The sequence below is a fragment of the Phoca vitulina genome, unplaced genomic scaffold, assembly GCF_004348235.1.
Source record: "Phoca vitulina isolate PV1807 unplaced genomic scaffold, GSC_HSeal_1.0 scaffold96, whole genome shotgun sequence".
NCBI classification, from domain to species: Eukaryota; Metazoa; Chordata; class Mammalia; order Carnivora; family Phocidae; genus Phoca; species Phoca vitulina.
In genome coordinates, this window is record NW_022589799.1 from 2,426,278 (window position 1) to 2,447,691 (window position 21,414).

The following is a 21,414-nucleotide window of genomic DNA, read 5'->3' on the forward strand; positions in this document are numbered from 1 at the left end:
AGATACTAGTTTTACTAAATAGGACACAAGGATGGTGTCTTCCATTATTTCTCTCTTTGATTCCAATTCCCTCTACTAATTATCTGGGACCTTTCTTATTAGCAAAGTTTACCCATGGGAGGCCGGTCACGGAAGAAAGAGCGTGGGTGGCAGTAAGTCTTGGGAAGAGACACAGTGTTTTCTTTTTACTGAGGAGAAGGCCTTCGGAACTGTTCTCAGGGTTTGTGGCAGATTCCACCCCTTGGGTTGGGGGCAGTGGCCCCAGCAGCATTCCCACTTGAAGGGAGAACACTGCTTGCTGGCCACAGCTGGGGGACCAGAAACTGCATGATGGACCAGGCCTCTGAGCAGACCATTTTAAATGAAAGGAAAATGAAAAATGAATGTCAACACCATCATCACATAAGTATTTATTTGGTGGGCACAGAGCACCACACAGGGCCCCTGTCAAACTCACAGGGAGAGAGAGTAAAAAGGGAATACATACCTCTCATCAAATTGTAACCCAGGATGGTGTGAAGGTTCTGGTGAGATTCAAAGGAAACTGCCTGAAGCCCATTCTCCTGCAGGGTTAAGAGCCCCCTCCTCCACTCCAGGGATTCTGGGGATGGGGGGACGTGGGCCTTGTGCTTTTCCTTGTTACTGATTGGTTCAATGGGTGTATCATTTCATGGTCCCTACTGTGCAATTGCTCTTTTGCATCACATTGCCCCAAGATGTAAAACAACTTCTTTCATTTTCCCCAGAAAATACTCTTCACGTAGGATATTAGCGTATGTGTTAGGCTTTGCTGAAGGCTTGGAGGCATTGGGGAAGTTTTATATTGTCGTATTGCTTGGTCCTTTCTTTCCCGTTAAAGACTCCTCATTTTCCTGACCATGGGGCTTCCCTTTTATAATTTGATTTTCCTTATTTCATTATAGCCAAGGACACATTAATGTGTCCTTCTGAATTATGGATTATCTATTTCAGTTCTCATCCTGAGACTCAGAAGAACTGACAGATGCTTGCAATGGCCACCACTCCCTTCTTCCAGTTCTGAGAGGGAAAGGAGAAAAGGAGAGGAATGTTTTCTTCGTTCTATGAATTATATCATCTCCTTTAAAAGGCAGCATCAATAGTCAGTTTTGGTTTTAAATGACAATATTTTCTCTCTCAGTTTACACAGTGGTCCCAAAGAAATCTATAATCTCTCTAAATTCTTTTAGTCCCTCAGGGATGTTTAGTACCAACCACATTTAAAATAATAGTAATACTTATTATTATAAGTATATTATAATAAATGTAATTATAGTTATAATATTTTATTTCATATGATCAGGTATTTATAACAGTAATAATTATTACAATAATTATTATTATTGGCAGTAGATAAATTTCTCTTCAAGGACAACTGAAGGCTTTCAAGCAGGGGAATGATTGACCAGACCTTAGTTTTATTTATTTTTTATTTTTTAAGATTTTTATTTATTTATTTGAGAGAGAGAACACAAGCAGGGGGAACTGCAGAAGGAGAGGGAGAAGCAGGCTCCCCGCTTAGCGGGGATCCCGATGCGGGGCTTGATCCCAGGACACTGGGATCACGACCTGAGCCGAAGGCAGACGCCCAACCAACTGAGCCACCCAGGTGCCCCTTATTTTGTTTTTTAAAGTAGGTTCCACACCCAACGTGGAGCCCAACTCACGACCCTGAAATCAAGACTTGAGCTTAACCAACTGAGCTGCCCAGGTGCCCCAATTAGACCTTAGTTTAGGCAAGACATGAAGGGTTGTAAGAGAAGAGAGAGATTAAAGGCAAGAGAACAGTTGTGGAGTTATTTTACAGTAGTTTAGGTCAGAGGTAATGAGCTAAGATTGTGGTTGTGGAGAAAAGATGTAACAACTCAACATAGAGGTATTGACAATGGATTCAGACATTAAAAACCAAAAACAAAAAAACCAAACAACTAGCCTAGGTTTAAGCAGGGACCCTAGTAATAAGCCGAATCTGCAGTGTAATCTAACTGTAGTTTTGTGTTTGTTCAGTGGTAAGGATACCCCCTGGAATAGGCCAGAGCAACACCAACTCACTGGGTTGTGCTTCCGTGGTAAGTAACGGTCATCGGCTCTTTCTGAATGTTAGAAGCTGTTTGCTGCATAAAGGCCGGTAAATACTATTCATCTAGAGAAGGAGGGGAGGAGGAAACTAAAGATCAAAAGGAAAGTCTTGTAGGAAGTAGGAAATCAACGACAAAGTGTACTGTGTGGGTAGCAATAATCGGCTCTTTCAGCTTCTTTCAGGAATGAATGTCTGTAGTCAAAGGCCACATTGTCTTTTTATAGTCTACATCACCTTCCATCTTCCTTCCTGGATAAGGTGAAGGACATGTGTCAAGCAGAGAAGGATTTGGATTACTGAGGCTTATTCTTGCTCATGAAAGCTCCCTAAGGGTGGTGATTGTATCTTTGTATGCCTTATGCATGGTGAGCACTTAAAAATATCGACAGAATTCACTGAATTGTATTAATTCCCGTTTCGTTGAGCTTTTGTTGCTCCTGTAGAGGATCTAGACAAGAAGGCAAGCGGTCTGGTGCTATATTCAGTATCATTTACTGGCAACTAAGAGCAGAGCTGCCAATTGTGTGTGATCTCCAGCCCGGGGGAGGGGTAGAAGGGCACCACCTGCGGGGAGCTAGCCCACTTAAAAATTGTGGCAGGGCCAGCATCCCTGATTAGCGCTTGTGACCTTCATCTAACTGGGTCTCATTATTCAGCCCTTCAGTTTGCTTTCCTTTCTCTTCCCCTAGTCAATGCTTTCTTTTTAAATGTCCCTCAGGTCTTATACTTTTCTCTTAGGTGCTCCTATAGTACTTTACTCACCCATAGATCCCTCACTAGTTCTTGGTCTTGTTCCACCAATTTCTTCTGACCTTATGGTCTCATCTGTTCTTCAATTGGGAAGGTTCCCTAACACACTAGGGTAAGGTAACCTAAGTCATGGTGACATTTTTCAATTCCAGATTGTTTTCCAGCTGAAAAAACTATCATCTGTTTACTTCTCTCTGAGGAGTTGCTATGATGAGCAAGCTTGTCCAAGACCATAAGTAATGTGGGAATTAACGCTGATCATTTCAGTAACCTGGAAAGCGATAGACAGAGGGCACATCACTGAGAAAGATTCTAGTAGGTGCCAGTTAGACATAGTCACTCGATCCCAGAGCTCTCTAATGCAGGGGAAAAAAGCATATATTTATAATTTAGAAAACATTCTTAGTGTGCAGTACCTATAGAGCTCAATGTGCACCATTAGTCACATAAAAGGGGCAGTTTGGTGCAGTTTCACATCTTCTATCGCCTGAATGTTCTGTCAGTTTCCAGTAGCCTGAATTTGGCCTGCCTCCCAGTGCTGACCTAGTCAGGGGACACAGTGACTTAGTCACTCCATTGCCCAGCCTCTCCTCACTGCCTCAGCCAATGTTTTGGCAGCCTATTTGCTTTTCCTCCAAAGCTGAGGGTGTGTCACCTGTGAGGTAGAGATGAAGCTGACCCACCTGGCTGGCATTGCAATCAGGTAAGGTTGCACTTACTGTCTTCAAAGCCTCAGGAACGGGCTTCTCTTCCTTACCTACCTGTTGCTAGGCCTCTGATGGCCAAAGAAGCCCATTCTTACATCCACAGGGGATTTGTCAGGACCAGAATAGGAACACGCCCATTCTTGCCAAGAGCCCTTTAGATAATGTCCTAACACAGCTCTCCCGGGAACTAGCACTTGCAATAATTGAGAGCTGATAAGTCCTATTTACAACAAAGTACCTCCCGTGATCTTTAGTGCTCATAGGGCCTGGCAGCAGGGACTTTCTACCAGAGTTCCCCTAATCTCTAATGCTAGGAACCCTTTGGAAGCTGCAGGAACAAAACCGGTGTCAACTGAACTCTTCTCTCTTGCTGTTTTATTATTCCTAGGTTTTTTTCATTCGTTGATTAAATAGTTGACTTATTAGAAAGTACCTGTGAAAAACAATTCAAGGCAACTGTCAGATTCCAATTGGTAAAGACATTCATAGTTTGGGATTTCATAGGGAGTCAAAAGGAGATGATACAGGTTGGGCCTTGAACTCTAGGGAGAAAATTAACGGCCAGAGGAGAGAAAGCTGGTGGTAGCGTGGTGGTGTGCTATTACTGGCTGGCTAGTGCTAATTGCACATCTCCTTTCCAACTCCATGTTCACTGACATCACATTAGTAGCATGAAATTGTCAGGGATAGGCATATTTACACCATGGAAATTGGTAAATGCTAAAACTTGGGATTTTTTCCTCCTGGAAAGCTGGTTGTTAGTATTTACCAGCACACCACTGATGGTAAAGGATGTAGAACACAAATGTAGAGATGGAAATGGGCAAGCCATATTCTGGAGTTAGGACTAGGCTGGGGTCAGATTGTATAGGATCTTACAGGGCAGACTAAGGAATTTTGACTTTATCCTATAGATATTGAGGAGCTGTTGATGGGTTTTTATTAGTTGAGATGCTTTTGGTTACAGATAATAGAAAAACTAAATTCAAAATGGCTTAAGCAATAAGGAAGACGTGTTTTGTCATATAATAAGAATTCCAAGGAGGACTCCTCAGGGTTGGCTAATTCAGCAGTTCACCCAAGACCCGGATTCTTTTCATCTTTTTGCTCGGCCATCCTTAGTATGTCAGCTTGTCCCTTGACCAGCATAGCAGTTCCAGATCCAACAACAGTCAGCAGCAGCAGAGAGTCTTTTCTTATTTCTCTGTGTCTCTTTGTAAGAGCAAGGAAGTCAAGCACATTTTCTTGAATCTCACATTGGTCAGAACTTTATCACATGCCTAAACCAAGCACTGACAAGGGGAATGTAACCTCATAATTGGCTTGGATCTGTCAGTGTTTCACCCATCTCCTTCCCACGCAGTCTCAACCCCTCCACTGGAGCGAATCTCTTTTGTAGCCCATAGTCACGTACAGAAGGGTGTCTACTTGAACATAATCAGGGTTCTATAAGCAAGGAGGAAAAAGGGGGATGGACATTGGTTAAGTAAACAACATGATTTTGCAGCTCTTGAAAAGAGAGAAAATATCAATGAAATATTTTAAGAAGCATAATCTTGCAATGGTACACAGACAGATAGAGGGCCTATGAATACAGAGACCCAGTTATACTATTATGAGTCTGGATGTGACTCTCTTTTTTAAAACTAGACTCCACACCCAGCATGGAGCCCAACCTGGGGCTTGAAGATATAAACCTGAGCTTAGATAAAGAGTTGGATGCTCAACCGACTGAGCCACCCAGGCACCCATTGGATGTGACTCTACTAAGAGTCTGATATGTGCTACCAAACAGTTCTCAACTGTTTGTTGAGTCAATATGTGCTATTGACAGTTCTCAACTGTCAATTCACCCATTCATTCAATATTTAATGAATGGCTACCACGGGTCAAGCACTGTGTTAGGTACTAGAGATAAAATGGTGAACTTATCTTATGAAGCTTCACAATCTAATGGATGAAGCAAATATCAATAAAATAATCCACAAGTAAATGTAAATTTATAACTTGGTTAAGTATTACAAAGGAACCCAGGATATTTACTTTCTCTTTTTAATTAAAATTGAGGTGAAATTCACAGAGTGAAATGCATAGATCTTAAGTCTACAATTTGAGGTACATGTGTAACAGCCACCCCATCAAGATATAGAACATTTCCATCACCCTAGAAAGTTTCTTCATGCCCTCTTTCAGTTCAATCCCCACTTCCCCCCATCCCCCGCCATAGGCAACCATGGTTTAATTTCTATTTTCAAGATTATTTTTGCCTCTTCCCAAATTTCTTATCAGTGGCTTCTTTTGCTCAATGAATGATTTTGAGATTTATCCATGTTGTGTTTAAAGGGAGTTCATTTTTAAAACTTGTGTCCCATTGTTTGATCAATTTATTTGTCTATTTTTCTGCTGGTACATTTGGGATGTTTTCAGTTTGGGTCTATTGTGAATAAAGCAGTTTTTGAATATTCATGCATAAGCTTTTTGTGGACATATGTTTTCATTTCCATTGGGTAAATACCCAGGAGTGGAATTGCCGGGTAATAGGGTAGAAATGTGTTTAGCTTTAAAAGAACCAGGTATGTTAGAACTAATAAAGGAATTCAGTAAAGTTGTAAGATACAAAATAAATATACAAAAATCTGTTGCATTTCTATACACTATGAACTATCAGAAAGAGAAATTAAGAAAATCCCATTTACAATTGCATCAAAAAGATTAAAATGCTAGGAATAAATTTAATCAAGGAGGTGAAAGACCTGTACACTGAAAACTATAAGACATCGATGAAAGAAATTGAAGAAGACACAGAAAGCTATTCCATGCTCATGGAGCAGAATTAATATTATTAAAATATCTATACTATCCCCAGCAATCTATAGATTCAGTGCAATCCCTATCAAAACTCTGATGGCACTTTTCACAGAAATAGAACAAACAATCCTAAAATTTGTATGGAACCACAAAAGACCCTGAGGAGTTAAAGCAATCTTGAGAAAGAAGAACAATGCTGGAGGAATCATGCGCCCTGACTTCAGACTATATTACAAAACTATTGTAATCAAAACAGTAAGATATTGGCATAAAAAGAGACACATAGATCAGTGGAACAGAATAGTGAGCCCAGAAAGACGCCCACATATTTATGGTCAATTAATATATGACAAAGGAGGCAAGAATATGCAGTGGGGGCAAGGACAATCTCTTCAATAAATGTTGGGAAAGCTGGACAGCCACATGAAAAAGGATGAAACTAGACCACAATACACAAAATATCTTACACCATACACAAAAATAAACTCAAAATGGATTGAGGACTTGAATTTAAGACCTGAAACCATAAAACTCCTACAAGAAAACATAGGTGATAAGCTCCTTGACATCAGTCTTAATGATTTTTTGGCTCTGACTCCAAAAGTAAAGGCATCAAAAGCAAAAATAAACAAGTGGAACTACATCAAACTAAAAACTTCTGCAAAGCAAAGGAAATCAAAATCATCTCTCCAATAAGGGGTTAGTGTCCAAAATACATAAAGAACTTATACAATTCAATAGCAAAAAACCAATCTGATTGATAAATGGGCAGAGGATTTGAACAGACATTTTTTCCAAAGAAGACATGCAGATGACCAACAGACACATGAATAATTGCTCAACGTCAGTAATCATGAGGGAAATACAAATCAAAACCACAGTGAGAGGCGGGGAAAACGACGATAAGCACCATTGTGCTTTACTACTCTCCACTTTGCTTCTGGATTTTTAGAGGGAGCTGGCTGGGTCCCAGATGACTCACCACTTAACATCTATAAACTTTTGGACTAGTTACTTAATCACTAGGAGTCAGTTTACTTTAAGAAGAAGATAGTAGTACTTCTCCCCTCACAATCTTATCGGTAGAGCTACGGAAGCGATGATAGGCACTTAATTAGGAAAAAAAAATCTGTTTATTCTTCTCCTGCCCCGTGAAACCGTGGGAAAGCTAACCACCAGAGAGCGGATCAGTCTTTTGCTGGACCCTGGCAGTTTTGTTGAGAGTGACATGTTTGTGGAACACAGATGTGCAGATTTTGGAATGGCTGCTGAGAAGAATAAGTTTCCTGGAGACAGTGTGGTCACTGGACGGGGCCGAATCAATGGAAGATTGGTTTATGTCTTCAGTCAGGATTTTACAGTTTTTGGAGGTAGTCTGTCCGGGGCACATGCCCAAAAGATCTGCAAAATCATGGACCAGGCCATGACAGTGGGGGCTCCAGTGATTGGACTGAATGACTCCGGGGGAGCACGGATCCAAGAGGGAATAGAGTCTTTGGCTGGCTATGCAGACATCTTTCTGAGGAACGTCCTGGCATCTGGAGTCATCCCTCAGATTTCTCTGATCATGGGCCCGTGTGCTGGTGGGGCTGTGTATACCCCTGCTCTAACTGATTTCACGTTCATGGTAAAGGACACCTCCTACCTGTTCATCACTGGCCCGGATGTTGTGAAGTCTGTCACCAATGAGGATGTTACTCAGGAGGAGCTTGGTGGTGCCAGGACCCATACCACCATGTCAGGTGTTGCCCACAGAGCTTTTGAAAATGATGTTGATGCCTTGTGTAATCTCCGGGAGTTCTTCAACTACCTGCCCCTCAGCAATCAGGACCCAGCTCCCATCTGCGAATGCCATGATCCCAGTGACCGTATGGTTCCAGAGCTTGACACAATTGTCCCCTTGGAATCGACCAAAGCCTACAACATGGTGGACATCATACACTCTGTTGTTGATGAGCGAGAATTTTTTGAGATCATGCCCAATTATGCCAAGAACATCGTTGTTGGTTTTGCAAGAATGAATGGGAGGACCGTTGGAATTGTTGGCAACCAACCTAAGGTGGCCTCAGGATGTTTGGATATTAATTCATCTGTGAAAGGGGCTCGTTTTGTCCGATTCTGTGATGCATTCAATATTCCACTCATCACTTTTGTTGATGTCCCTGGCTTTCTGCCTGGCACAGCCCAGGAGTACGGAGGCATCATCCGGCATGGTGCCAAGCTTCTCTACGCATTTGCTGAGGCAACTGTACCCAAAGTTACAGTCATCACCAGGAAGGCATATGGTGGTGCCTATGATGTCATGAGCTCCAAGCACCTTTGTGGTGACATCAACTATGCCTGGCCTACAGCAGAGATTGCAGTCATGGGAGCAAAGGGTGCTGTGGAGATCATCTTCAAAGGGCATGAGAATGTGGAAGCTGCTCAGGCAGAGTATATCGAGAAGTTTGCCAACCCCTTTCCTGCTGCAGTGAGAGGATTTGTGGATGACATCATCCAGCCTTCCTCTACACGAGCCCGAATCTGCTGTGACCTGGATGTCTTGGCCAGCAAGAAGGTACAGCGCCCTTGGAGGAAACATGCAAATATTCCATTGTAAACGAATCAAAGGATAATAAACCAAGAGCCAATTACTGCCTGGCCATTCATACCCATCCCTGCCTTTTGCAATCACGATACCTGGAAATATAAATACCAGTAATTACTTGAAATGGCTGTTTATTAAATTCTAGGAAGATTTCATTTATGCCTTACTGTAAAATTATCTGCTTTATTAAAAATTTGTTTTAACTGGTAAAAAACAAAACAACAACAACAACAACAAAAAACCACAGTGAGCTATCCCCTCACACATGTTAGAATGGTTATCATCAAAAAGAAGAAATAACAAGTGTTGGCGAGAATGTGGAGAAAAGGGAACCCTTGTGCACTGTTGGTGGGAATTTGAATTAGTGGAGCCAGTATGGAAAACAGGATAGAGGTTCCTTAAAGAATTATAAATAGAACTATTTATAGTTCTATTTATATATTTCTATATATTTATCTATTTCTGTATAGGATGATCCAGCAATTCTAGTTTTGGGTATTTACCTGAAGAAAATGAAAACACTAATTCAAAAATATATATGCACCCCATGTTAACTGCAGCATTATTTACCATAGCCAAGCACATGGTAACAACCTAAGTGTCTATCGATAGATGAATGGATAAAGAAATTGCAGTATACATATATGTGTGTGTGTGTGTGTGTGTGTGTACACACACACAAACATGTTTTATATATAACATATATATATTGGAACATTATTCAGCCATAAAAACACGCAATCTTGCCATTTGTGCCAACATAGATGGAATTTGAGGGCATTATGCTAAGTGAAATAACTCAAAGACAAATACTGTATGATTTCACTTATATGTGAAATCTAAAAACAAAACAAAACAAAACAAACCCAAACAAACAAAACAAAACAAAGAAACAAAAAAGCTGAACTCATAGACACAGAGAACAGATTGCTGGTTGCCAGAGGAAAGGAGTGTGTGGGGGGACACAACAGGTGAAGGGGGTCAAAAGATACAAACTTGCAGTTATAAAATAAGTAAGTCCTGGGGGTATAATGCAAAGCATAGCAACTACAGTTAACAACACTGTATTGCATATTTGAAAGTTGCTAAGAGAGTCTTAAAAGTTCTCATCACAAGAAAAAGATTGCAACTATGGTAATGGATGTCTACTAGACTTATTGTGGTGATCGTTTCACAACATACACAAATATTGAATCATTATGCTGTACAACTGAAGCTGATATAATGTTGTATGACAATTTTATACCTAAAAAAGAAAAAGAACTGTGGATATTTATTTTATTTATTTATTATTAAAGATTTATTTGTTTATTTGAGAGAAAGAGAGAGAGCATCAGCAGGGAGAGGGGCAGAAACAGAGGAAGAGAATCTCAAGCAGACTCCCTGCTGAGCAGCGCCGGATGTGGGGCTCGATCCCACAACCCCGAGATCATGACCTGAGACAAAATTCAGAGCCGATGCTCAACCAGCTGAGCCACCCAGGTGCCCCAAATTGTGTATATTTAAAAAAATATTTAGGGGCACCTGGGTGGCTCAGTCGGTTAAGCAGCTGCTTTCAGCTCAGGTCATAATCTCAGGGTTCTGGGATGGAGCCCCGCATTGTGCTCCCTGCTCATTGTGGAGCTTGCTTCTCCCTCTCCCTCTGCCTGCCGCTCTGCCTGTCTGTGCTCTCTCTCTGTGTCTCTGTCAAATAAATAAACAAAATCTTTTAAAAAAAATTTTAGACTCTTGGTTTTCAATCCCCAAAATTCTCAGTCTGAGGTTCCTAGGCACATATAGTACGCTGTTTTGAAACTCCACAGAACCCATGGTTTAAATTACAGTGGTGGTAGTGAAAAGGAAGTTATTTTGGTTTGGTTTTCTGTTCCACCACAAAAGCATATAAATGCAACAATTACTGTTTTTTTTTTTCTTTTTTCCTGGTTAGCTGCAAAATAGCTTTCTCTGAACATTTCCCCTTACTCTATCCATTAGCTGGTGTTGAAATAGTCGCTCCTTTTAGTTTTTCTGGTGAAATGCAAAGTTCCATTTTTTTCCCTGCTCTTGCTTAAAGTGAAATGAAAACTCAGGGAACTCCTTGGAGCATCCCTTCAGATTGCTAAAATGAGTAAACAAAAACAGGCCTTAGGATGGAAGAGAACATAGTACTGAATGACAGATGACGGTGTGTTGCTGGTACACTGGTAGAATTTTCTGTGCTGCTCTTTCTTTCTTTCTTTCTTTTACTATTCTTTTACCTGGCAGCAAAAAATAATCAGCTGTGTTCTGGCAACTGACAGCGACATCAGACAGCTGCTTCTGAACATTCAGCATAGTGACAGCCCAAATGGTTGCAGATCACTACAGAAGAGGTCCCCAGTTTCTAGGCAGAGAAACTGACACATAGGAATAGGAAGGGAGTCACTTAATGGCTTAGGGGCTGGCTGAGCTGGGACCAGAATCCAGGTGGCTTGGCTCCCAGCCTGGCTGACCACACTGCTACCCACATAGCCTGGGCTGACCCAAAACAAGCAGCCCATTGAGCAATTGCACAAACAACAATGAGTGATGGATGGTCAGAGCAAGAAACAGGCACAAAACAACTGCAACCCCATCCCTTCCTGGCCCCTAAATTTCCAGGCAAGCCTGTAAATTTGTGGTTACTTAATTGAGTTTGGCCCAGCTTTCAAATTTGGAAACTTTTTGTGGTCACTGCCAAAAGTAAAAGTCTGCCTTGTAATGAGGGTGGAGAGTGTCTTTGAACTCCGTACCTGGTTCTAATAAGGTGGTGGTAGTGGAGTTAAGACTGGAAAGACACAGTCAACAGATTAGCGAAATCTCGTCCTGGGAGGGCTTTGGTGAAACAAGATAACTTTAGATTTTTTAGGCTCCTCATCTGTGGATCTGTTCTCCTACCTCAGATTTAGCTAGCAAGGGGTGGTTGTGATCAATGGAGTTCAGTTAGAATCAACTTAGATGACCAAGTCTCATTTTACCCTCTTCCTCAAATTTGCCACTGAACAGTAGCCCAAATTTGCAGTCCCCCGATGCTTGAAGCCCAGGCCAAATGGTTCTGCTTTCCAACTTGTACTGTTGGTCCTGGGTGTGCCTCCTGCAAGGCAGTCTGACCTGCTTGGCCTTGGTATGGCCTTAGCCCAGCCCTAAATCAACTCTCAATCTTGGGTGTCCCCAGGAGATATAGCTGCCTGTCTAGGCAGTTTCCTGTTTCAGATGTCCATTTTCTAGTCCTGACCTGGATAATTCCAAAATGTCTACGTTCCACCCTTCCCATTTAGAAACTGAGGACCTCGGGGCGCCTGGGTGGCTCAGTCGTTAAGCGTCTGCCTTCAGCTCAGGTCATGATCTCAGGGTCCTGGGATCGAGCCCTGCGTCGGGCTCCCTGCTTGGCGGGAAGCCTGCTTCTCCCTCTCCCACTCCCACTCCCCCTGCTTGTGTTCCTGCTCTTGCTGTGTCTCTCCCTGTCAAATAAATAAATAAAATCTTAAAAAAAAAAAAGAAAGAAACTGAGGACCTCAGGAAGTACTGAGGGGAAAAGTTGTGGTACAGTATTTGTTGGGCACAATTTAGACAATAAACATTTTTAATATGCAGATCAGGTGCCACAATGTTAGGAATCTGAATTAAAATTTAGGCTTTCTTGGGGCGCCTGGGTGGCTCAGTCATTAAGAGTCTGCCTTCGGCTCAGGTTATGATCCAGGGTCCTGAAATCGAGCCCCATGTCCGGCTCTCTGCTCACTGGGAAGCCTGCTTCTCCCTCTCCTGCTCCACCTGCTTGTGTTCCCTCTCTCGCTGTCTCTCTCTCTGTCAAAATAAATAAATAAAATCTTTAAAAAAAAATAAAATTTAGGATTTCTTTGGTCAGGTTATAGCAGGGGCTGGCCCCATTTTGTGTTTGATTAAATGGCTCTTCTTACTAGAAGTAGCCCACATTCTAATTTTTGTTCATTCAATAAATATGGAAGGTCTGCTATATGCTGAAGTTTATGTTCTCATAGCCATAGCCCACTGTTACTCACATAGCACACATGTGAGTTCTGTTTTATATAATATAGTTTCATGTATTTTACTAAAGTGTAAGATCCCTGATGCCTGGAATTATGTCTTATTCATTTCTGTGTCACCAATATCAACGAGCACAGTACCTTGCACATAGTACGGACTCAATAAATATTTGAATTGAATTATGCTGTAATGCTGTTAAAAGGCATTAATAAAAACAGCGATACTTAACTTTTTTCGATTGGGCTAAGGCAGACATGTCATCATTATGCAAGTAAGTATTGAGTGTTAACAGAGAAGGGTATGTTCACTTCACGAGTGACGGAAGAAGACTGCAAACCTGGGTGGAGACTCGGCCTGGGAGAAGCATTGTTAATTTTCCTCTGGTCAGTCTAGAATGACCGCGAAGAGTAGCTAGAATTTCAGTCTTCTCATTCGAAAGTATTTTCACCCCTCACTTTTCCAGAACTACCCGCCTTTTTCTGCTTCTTCCCAACGGGCTATAGCCAACTGACTCTACCTCAAAGTCTCAAGAGCCCCCTCTGTACCCCTCCAGCTTCGGTTCAAGAACTCTCCAGATCAGAGGCCTTAAGAACACTGGCCAGGAAAACACGGGGTCACGCGCGGGGCAGGCGCCAAACCGGCCGCAGCCAGGGGAGCGGCGCTAAAAGCGGGGCTGCTACGGGGCGGGGCCGGCAGGAGGAGGCCTGGGGGCGGCTTAGGTGTCACCACCAACCCGCTCCGGCCGGAAACTGGCGCTAGTTTCCGGCCGGACGGCCGAAAGCCACCGATCCTGAACCAGCCGCCTGAGTCGGAGTGGCGACGGGGTGTGGAGCAGGCAAAAAGCCACTGGGGGAGGCCAGTCCTGATCAGTGCCGTCTGGCTCCAGCTCCTGATCCTGTGCGGAGCAACAGCCGCGGTCGCAGTCTCCGCCACCGCCTCCGCCTCCATCGTCGTCGGGGGAGGGGCCAGCCGGACCCCGGGGTCACAGCCGAGGAATGAGGAGAGGCGGCCGGGCCCCGCGCTCCGCCCCGGCCTAGGGCCTTGCCCCGGGAGCCGCGAGGGTAACGGAGCCCCCTGCCCTGTCACCCTCCCCCCGTCTGCTCCCGTCCCTCCCGCCTCTTCAGACTCCCAAACTCTGACCCTCTGATCTCCACTGTCCCCCTTCTCCTTTCTGATTATATTTCTCCCAGAGCCACTGCCTCCCGGCACCCCCTGCACGCCCCGACTGTGCCTTGCTTCGTCCCGACCTTCTCCCCGTTACTCCTCCCTTTCACCTGCGTCCCGCGTTCCTAGCCCCCACCCCCGTTCCCGGCCTCCCTTCCTGAGCTGTGCTGGGCAGTTTGGACGGTCCCCCCCTTGTCAGCGAGACTTTCGGGGAGGGGTGGTGGAGTTTTAAGGTGGTTCAGAGTGCAGGCTACCCCCCGCCCGTCCTACCCCCACAGTAGGATAAAGTTCATTGTAAAGTCTCAGTATAAAAGTACAACGAAAAGAAAACAAGCTTGTTCTCCCCTATAGGTAGCCAAACTGAGGTGCGTCCAGTAATGGAGGAAGGGAGCGAAAAAGTGTGTGTGTGTGTGAGAGAGAGAGAGAGAGAGATTGATTCTAGGGCAGGCTTATGAACTTTAGAAAAAAGAAAAGTTGCCATGAGCCGATGGAAACTTTAGAAGCTGCTGATGAGTAAGCCGGGGTCTGCGTGATCTCACTCCTCTTCTCATAATTACTAGGTTAACGGTGTGGCTCCGGTCGGGATGGAATGGGATTTGTTTACTGGGCCGGCGTATTTTTAGCTTGTCGGCTCACAAGGACCAGAGCTCTGAGTCTCTCTGAGTCTCCCTGAGTCTCCCTGAGTCTTTTTCCGTCTCCCTCCCCCACTCCCTCCCTCTCGTCTAGGTAGTCTGTCTAACCTAGGCGGTTCCTCTGGGCACGATACAGATACAGAAATTAAGTTGAAAGAAGTGGACTGGTGAAATTTTATGTAAAAGAGTCTCCCCACACTTTTCAGGGGGGTTCCTTTTCATAAATGCAAAAGCAAGAATTAGCAGGACTTTGACTTTTTTTTCCCTCATATTTTTATAACTGTGTAAAATGCTTTTGAGAACAACCAGAAGCTGGTAATTTTTCAGTCTTTGGCTTGTCATACTGCATATTTAGGAGGTCCTTGAGGAGGTTGGATCCCTTTGTCTTTCAGAATCTATTTCTAAGGTAGAAAAGGATAAGAAGAGGTAGTGGTAAGGCTAGCCCAAAAAGATAGATAGCAAATCCCAAATTTTTGAAAAACATTTAGAAAATTTCTTTCCTAGTGAACGAGGCTGCATTCCTTTTGGGGTGGAGAAGACAGCAGGAACTTATGCCGGGTGACTAGGGACACTCAGACTTCTAATTAACCATTTGCTGTGCATAATTTACAAATGAATACATTATAGGCAAACAATTATACTCTTTGTCCTCATTGTTCTTCTGAACAGTTCTTTTAAAGTTTAGGAGCCAACCTGCTGTGCTAGTCTATTGATATTTTGAAAGCTGAACAGCACTGTAAAATAAATGAAATTGATGTTGCTCATCTGGAGTGTGAATACCAGTCTTGTTCTAATTTCCACTAGCTACCCCGCATGCCGCAGAGCACCTCCCTGAGTAAGTGGCCAGTTACTATGTACTTAGTGATCGCAAATGAATACAAATGTTAGCTCATGCTAGGAATAATTGAGAAGGTAAATATGCTGAAAAGATCTTCCAAAACTGAAATAGATTATTTTTTGATTTTTTTTCCATTTTGGATTATCAGCACCTTTCTGCTGATGATTATCCATTAACATGAATAATTTAGAATTGAACAGAAATCCACTTTGGGCATTAAGCATCCAAACAGGAAGGAAAGATGGAAGGAAGATAATTTCCAAACTATTACTAATTTTTTGTTGTTGCCTGACTTGACTTATCCCTTTCATTTAATGCCAGAGACTCCTTTGTGGAAAAAAAATGTAAACCTTTGCCAGGGAAAGGGCTGTCTGCTGACTTGTATAAGGCAGGCTGAACAGTAATGAATGGTAATTGTTAGTTGGACTTGGTGGAGTTAGGTCACCAACAACTTGGAAATATTCCTGAAGCTTTACTTCCTTAATCTCCTACTTCTGGGGACCCCTGTTGAAAAAAGATTTGATTTGGAGGGTAAAACCAAATTTTTAAAAATCAGAAACGCCTTCCCAGAGTCTGTTGACTATTAATAATTGTTTTAATTTGTGTGTCGGTTGATGCCAATATTAGTGATGTCTGGGAAATTCTATTTATATCAATGAGATAAATTAGGGAAGATTTTGGAATCAGCAAAATTGGAGGCTGTGGATTAGAGTCATAAAGAGGCATGAGCTATGGAGTTAAATAGAACTTGGTTCAAATCTTGATTATGGCATTTACTATGTGACCTTGGACAATTTACTTCTCCATCCTTATTTATAAAATATGTATGAGCATCCAAGCAAATGAAGTAGTTATTCTTTGTTAGGAGTATAAGAAAAGAAAAGAGCTTCCAGGCAGAAAATGTATTTATTTCTATTTATATCGCCTTCCCCTACATTCATTATTTGGTGCCTGGTGGGGTGGGAATTGAAGCAGTTGAATAAGTAAGAATAAGCCTACGGCAGCCTAATAGTCTAGCACTATTCCTATTTCTCAGAAGGGGTTGTTTGGGGTTTGAGATTCAATATATGTGACCAAGTAAATCATGATGGAGTAACAGTATTAAAAATAAAATTTCAGATTGTTATGGGGGCACTAAGGGCCAGTTGTAAAGTTTTCGAGCTTCTCAAGGATGCTTAAGCATGCTAGGATCCTGGCAGATCCTTGTGAGGCTCCTTGTAAGGAGTACCTCCTCTTTGACCCCAGACATTCATCCCATCAAGGGAAGATCCTGAGACAGTGCTTTGAAGTGTGGCTTCAGCAGTGTCTTCCCTGTGGAAACTTAGGAGCTGTGAAATCTTCTCAACAGGCCCTGATAAATTCAGATAATTAAAATCTGTATAACTGGAATATGGATGCAGGGCAGTTTTATGAATGCCTAAATTCAGTTGATTTTTTAATATGATAGAAGAAAGTTTTCTTGTCTTTTTTTTTTTTTTAAGATTCATGTATTTATTTGAGAGAGAGAGTGTGAGCATGAGTGGGAGTGGCAGGGGGAGAGGGAGAGAGAATCTCAAGCTGACTCCACGCTGAGCACAGAGCCTGACGCGGGGCTCGATCTCACAACGCTGAGATCATGACCCGAGCTGAAACCAAGAGTCAGATGGTCAACTGACTGAGCTACCCAGGTGCCCCTGTTTTTGTTTTTTTGTTTTTTTTTAAGTAAGGAATCCTTGCTGAATAATGATTGAACACTCTTGCCGATGAAGCTGTCTCCAAGCTCCAGTGACAGGCTTTGGAAAGATAGAAAAGATATAAAAACAAGTGTCCTTGCTCTTGGGACAGGGGTAGGGTTGTGGAAGGTGGTGTATATAAATGGGAAGGCACACTGTTATAAGCTTTAACATTAGGACACAGCATATAAACAAAACCAAGTTCAGTGTGCTACAAATGGAATATGTAAAGGCTAGGAAACTTGTGAAGTAACAGAGTCTGTGAAATTAATTAGGGAAGACTTCTGAATCAGCAAAATTTGAAATGGACTTGGAGGCTGTGGATTAGAGTCATAAAGAGGCATGGCCAATGGAGTTAGGTAGACCTTGGTTAAGTCTTGACTATGTGATTTGGACAATTTACTTGTCCATCCTTATCTATGAAATATGTGTGAGCATTCAAGTAAATGAAATAGCTATTCTGTGTTAAGAGTAAAAGAAAATATAAGATCTTCAGGCAGAAAGTATAGAATGTACAGTGTGCAGTGATGGTATGAATGACTAAGTTGTGTTTGTTGGGGGAATAAATGAGAGGGACTGGAGAGAATGTGGGTGGTCAAGTCATGGGTAGAACAGGAGGGTGGAGGGGACTCAGAGGCCAGACTCTGTTGGGTGTTGATGGAAGGGTCAATAGAGTCATTGTAGATCCTTGAACAAAGGATGGATTTAATGAGAAGTAGTGAGCCTTCTGGTCCAGGAACTCAGGGGCAAGGAGTCAGGCCGGCACCGGTACACTGTAACTCTTTGGTTTCTCTTCTGGACCATCTTGGCCTAAAGGGATCACCCAGGAGACATAGGATTTCTTGTAGAAGTTTTTGTATTCACACACCTTACTCACCTTACTCACTATGCTGAGCTCTGTTTGTGTCTGTCTCACATAGCCTGTGGGCTGTGGCTGCATTATCCTCAAGAACTTAATGGTAAGGACAGTATCATGTTTTAAGTGCATTTACCTTTCAGTTATCTCTGGTATTGTAGGGTATAGTAGTATAAGTAATTCAGAATTTAGTATTAAAATTTCTTGGTTTGAAAATGCATCATTTTTTTAAGCCAGATTTATTTTAATGTTTTGAGGATCATACTGATGTTGAAATGAATTTGCATTTCTAAGCCTATATTACCTGATGGTGAGGAGGGTATACTGTTGGTGAAGAACAGTCAAACTTGGTTTAAAGATTATGCCTCAGAAATCCTGTAAATTGGATAATCCATTTATGGATAATTAAGACTGGATGATATGAGGATGTTAACGAAGACCAGTTTCTTTTCAAAATCTGTACAGGTCCAATGTGGCCACTTGGGCTGTTTGCCTTATGCCTAAGTGATTTATAGATGATGCCTATGTTGTAGTTAGAATGAGTCTTTACTCACAGTATCTGGAGGAATCCTATTGTGTTATGTTGCATTGTTGAAGATGAAGGTGGCTTTTTCAGAGGACTTGGGCTTTGTAGAGGCTCTTCCAGATAGTAGCTCTGCTAAAAAACTGTCAGGTTTTTTTCCTCCTGAACTAAAGTTGTTTGAAAATATGGCCAATTAAAAAAAAAAAAAAAAGGAATGGGGAGCAGTGTTCACATTTAATAAACAAAGGATCACATGCTTGTTCTTCCAACCTTGTTCTTTCAGTTGACTTGTTTTCCTTCATCCCTGCCTACCCCCTACCTTCTCACAGTCATTACCAAACTATGTGCTTATGATGTCATGAGCACAGGATTATTATTTACCTCTTGAGTCAGGAGATTGTAGTATTTTTGAGTGGAAATCAGAGGTGGAAGTCAGGAATCTTAATTTATACAGTTTAGTTCAGGATAATTTTCAACTGTGTTTTTTAGGATTATGTCTTATCTTTTTATTTCTCTAAGAAATAGTTTTGGATAGGAAAAATTACTATATTATTTTTGGTGACCTGCTTTGAGTTCAGTTTTATGCTAGGTACTGTGGAGGACTAGGAAAAATGATGATTTTGTGCCCTTGAAGAGTTTACTGTCTAGTTGGGAGTAAGGAGTATGGGAAGGAGTGAATACCCATTGAACCTCTATTATGCCAGACAAATAAAACAAAGAAAATGAGAAATTATATTATTGATTGCATAGTATAGACTTCATACCATATGTATTTGGGGAGAAAAGCACTCAGGTAGTTATGAATGCTATCACAAAGGAATTGTAACTTATTCCAGATCTGAAAAAAATAAAATTGTATCAGGTACAAGGGGTGAAGATGAAGCAAATAGCAACAACAACAAAATCATTTCATTTTGGAGCTGAGAGCGATCAAGCAAAAGCCTGGACCAGGCTTGGGTGTTCTTGGGGCAGTGATGAGACTGACCTGAGTAGCAGTGAATAGTAATGGAAGAGGTGGTTTGGTTGGTTTGGAGCTATGTTTTAGAGGGGTCTTAAGAGGCAGGCTTATAAGTTGAGATTTTAAATGATAGAAAATAGTGAACCACTGTGAATTTTTGAGGAGGATAGTAATATGATGATAGTAGGAAACAGGTGGGCTGGGAGGGAAGGGGGATTGGCTCCTGGGGTGTATGAGGTGATGAGACCTGAGCTAGAGTTGTTGGGGGGGGGGGGGATAAGAGAGAAAGAGGGGGAAAAAAAAGATTTTGAAGGAAAAATTAAAGTCAGTGAGGACTGGATGTAGCAGATGAAGGAGAGTGATCCATCAAGTATGACTATGACATTGTAAGCTTGGGTTTCTGAGACACTGAGATAAGGAAGTTGGGAAGGTTTCCTCATTTTTTAGGGGAATTTGATGAGTTCAGTTTGAGAGGTATTGGATATGAAGTGGGAATGAAACGCCCAAGAGAATGAAGTGGGAATGAAATGCCCAAGAGAAAGCTGATCCATTTGTCAGAGATGAACCTGAAGCTGGTAGAGAGTAGAGGCAGAGGTTAATACTTTTGGAAGTGTGGTTTTGTGGTTCATCAGCATGGATGTGGTAGCTGTAGCCAAGGGAATGAATAAGCTCTCTGAAGATTAGAGTTTAGGGAAAGAGCAAAAGGCTGGAGATGGTGGTAGTGATAAACACTATTCTGTACTCTTCGGGCCATCTTAATTGACTTCTTCCTTATCCTTTCTTGTTTTCTGTTCCTTTCCTCCCAATGCCAGCAAACATCCCTTGAATGTCTCTTACCTTGTAAGCACTGTTTTAGGCACTGAGGAAACAGATGAGTCAGACAAGGTTTCTACCTGCAAGGAGTTACGGTCCAGGGGGAGGAGACAGATGCATAAATATATAGATGTCATGAAGTGTGGTAATTGTTGCCATAGAAGAATGTAGGGGGGATAGTAGGGGCCTAAAGGTCAGTTCTGCCTTGGGCATGCAGAGGTTGGAAAGTGCCTCCCAGAGGAGATGACATTTGAGATGAGTCTTGAAAGATGAGTTAAGGGTGTACCCTACAGAAGATAGGGAGAAGTACACTCCAGGCTGAGAAAACAACATGAACAAAAGCTTAAAGGAACGAAACAGCCCGACTTCTTCAGGTAACTTTTAAGTAATGATTGTGGCTGAAGGACAGGGTTGGAGGGCAGGGATGAGGCTGGAGAAGTAGGTAAGGCTGATCATGCGCAGCTTTAGTTTGTGCTGCAGTATGATGAGCATTTCAGGGTTTTTAAGCATGGGGGGGGGAATGTAAATTTCACGTTGTAGAAAGATTATTTTGTCAGTGGTGTAGGGGGGTTACATTGGAGAAGAACAGAGCAAAAGGCTTTTTAAATACCTTTATTATGCTTAACGGTAACGCATTTCTCATTAAGTGATCGTGTTTGTAGACTCATGGAATCAGAGAACTACAGGGACTGTTTCTTAGTCACCCATTCATTTTCAAAGGGCATACCTGAGATTTACTCAGGATCACAGAAGTAGTTTTGTGATAGCTTCGTCTGGAATTCAATCTCCAGTGGCTATAATGTGGTTGGAGGTTAATAAATGTCATTTCACCTCTCTGATTCTCTCAAGTCCCATTCCAGTGTTTGTTACATTCTGCCACACTGCATTGTGCTAGAAGACATTCCCTCCCATTGTCGTTTTTTACCAGTCCGAAGTGAACAGTGGCATTTTCCCAGGTCTGACTGA

At 42.3% G+C, this 21,414-nt stretch overlaps 2 protein-coding genes across 2 annotated transcripts in view; both read left to right on the top strand.

Moving 5' to 3' along the window:
* Positions 1 to 7,477: 7,477 nt before the first annotated feature.
* LOC116627294 (propionyl-CoA carboxylase beta chain, mitochondrial-like) lies at positions 7,478 to 9,169 on the top strand (the record flags this gene model as incomplete). Its single annotated transcript, XM_032397040.1, has 1 exon — positions 7,478 to 9,169. A coding segment is annotated over one exon (1,485 nt), but the record flags the coding sequence as incomplete, so codon positions are not given.
* A 4,550-nt stretch (positions 9,170 to 13,719) lies between these two features.
* The window catches only part of OTUD7B (OTU deubiquitinase 7B), a 52,102-nt gene continuing 44,407 nt past the window's right edge, over positions 13,720 to 21,414 (top strand). Inside the window, 1 exon segment of the mRNA XM_032397039.1 lies at positions 13,720 to 14,013. The gene's annotated coding sequence lies outside the window, so the exon portion shown is untranslated.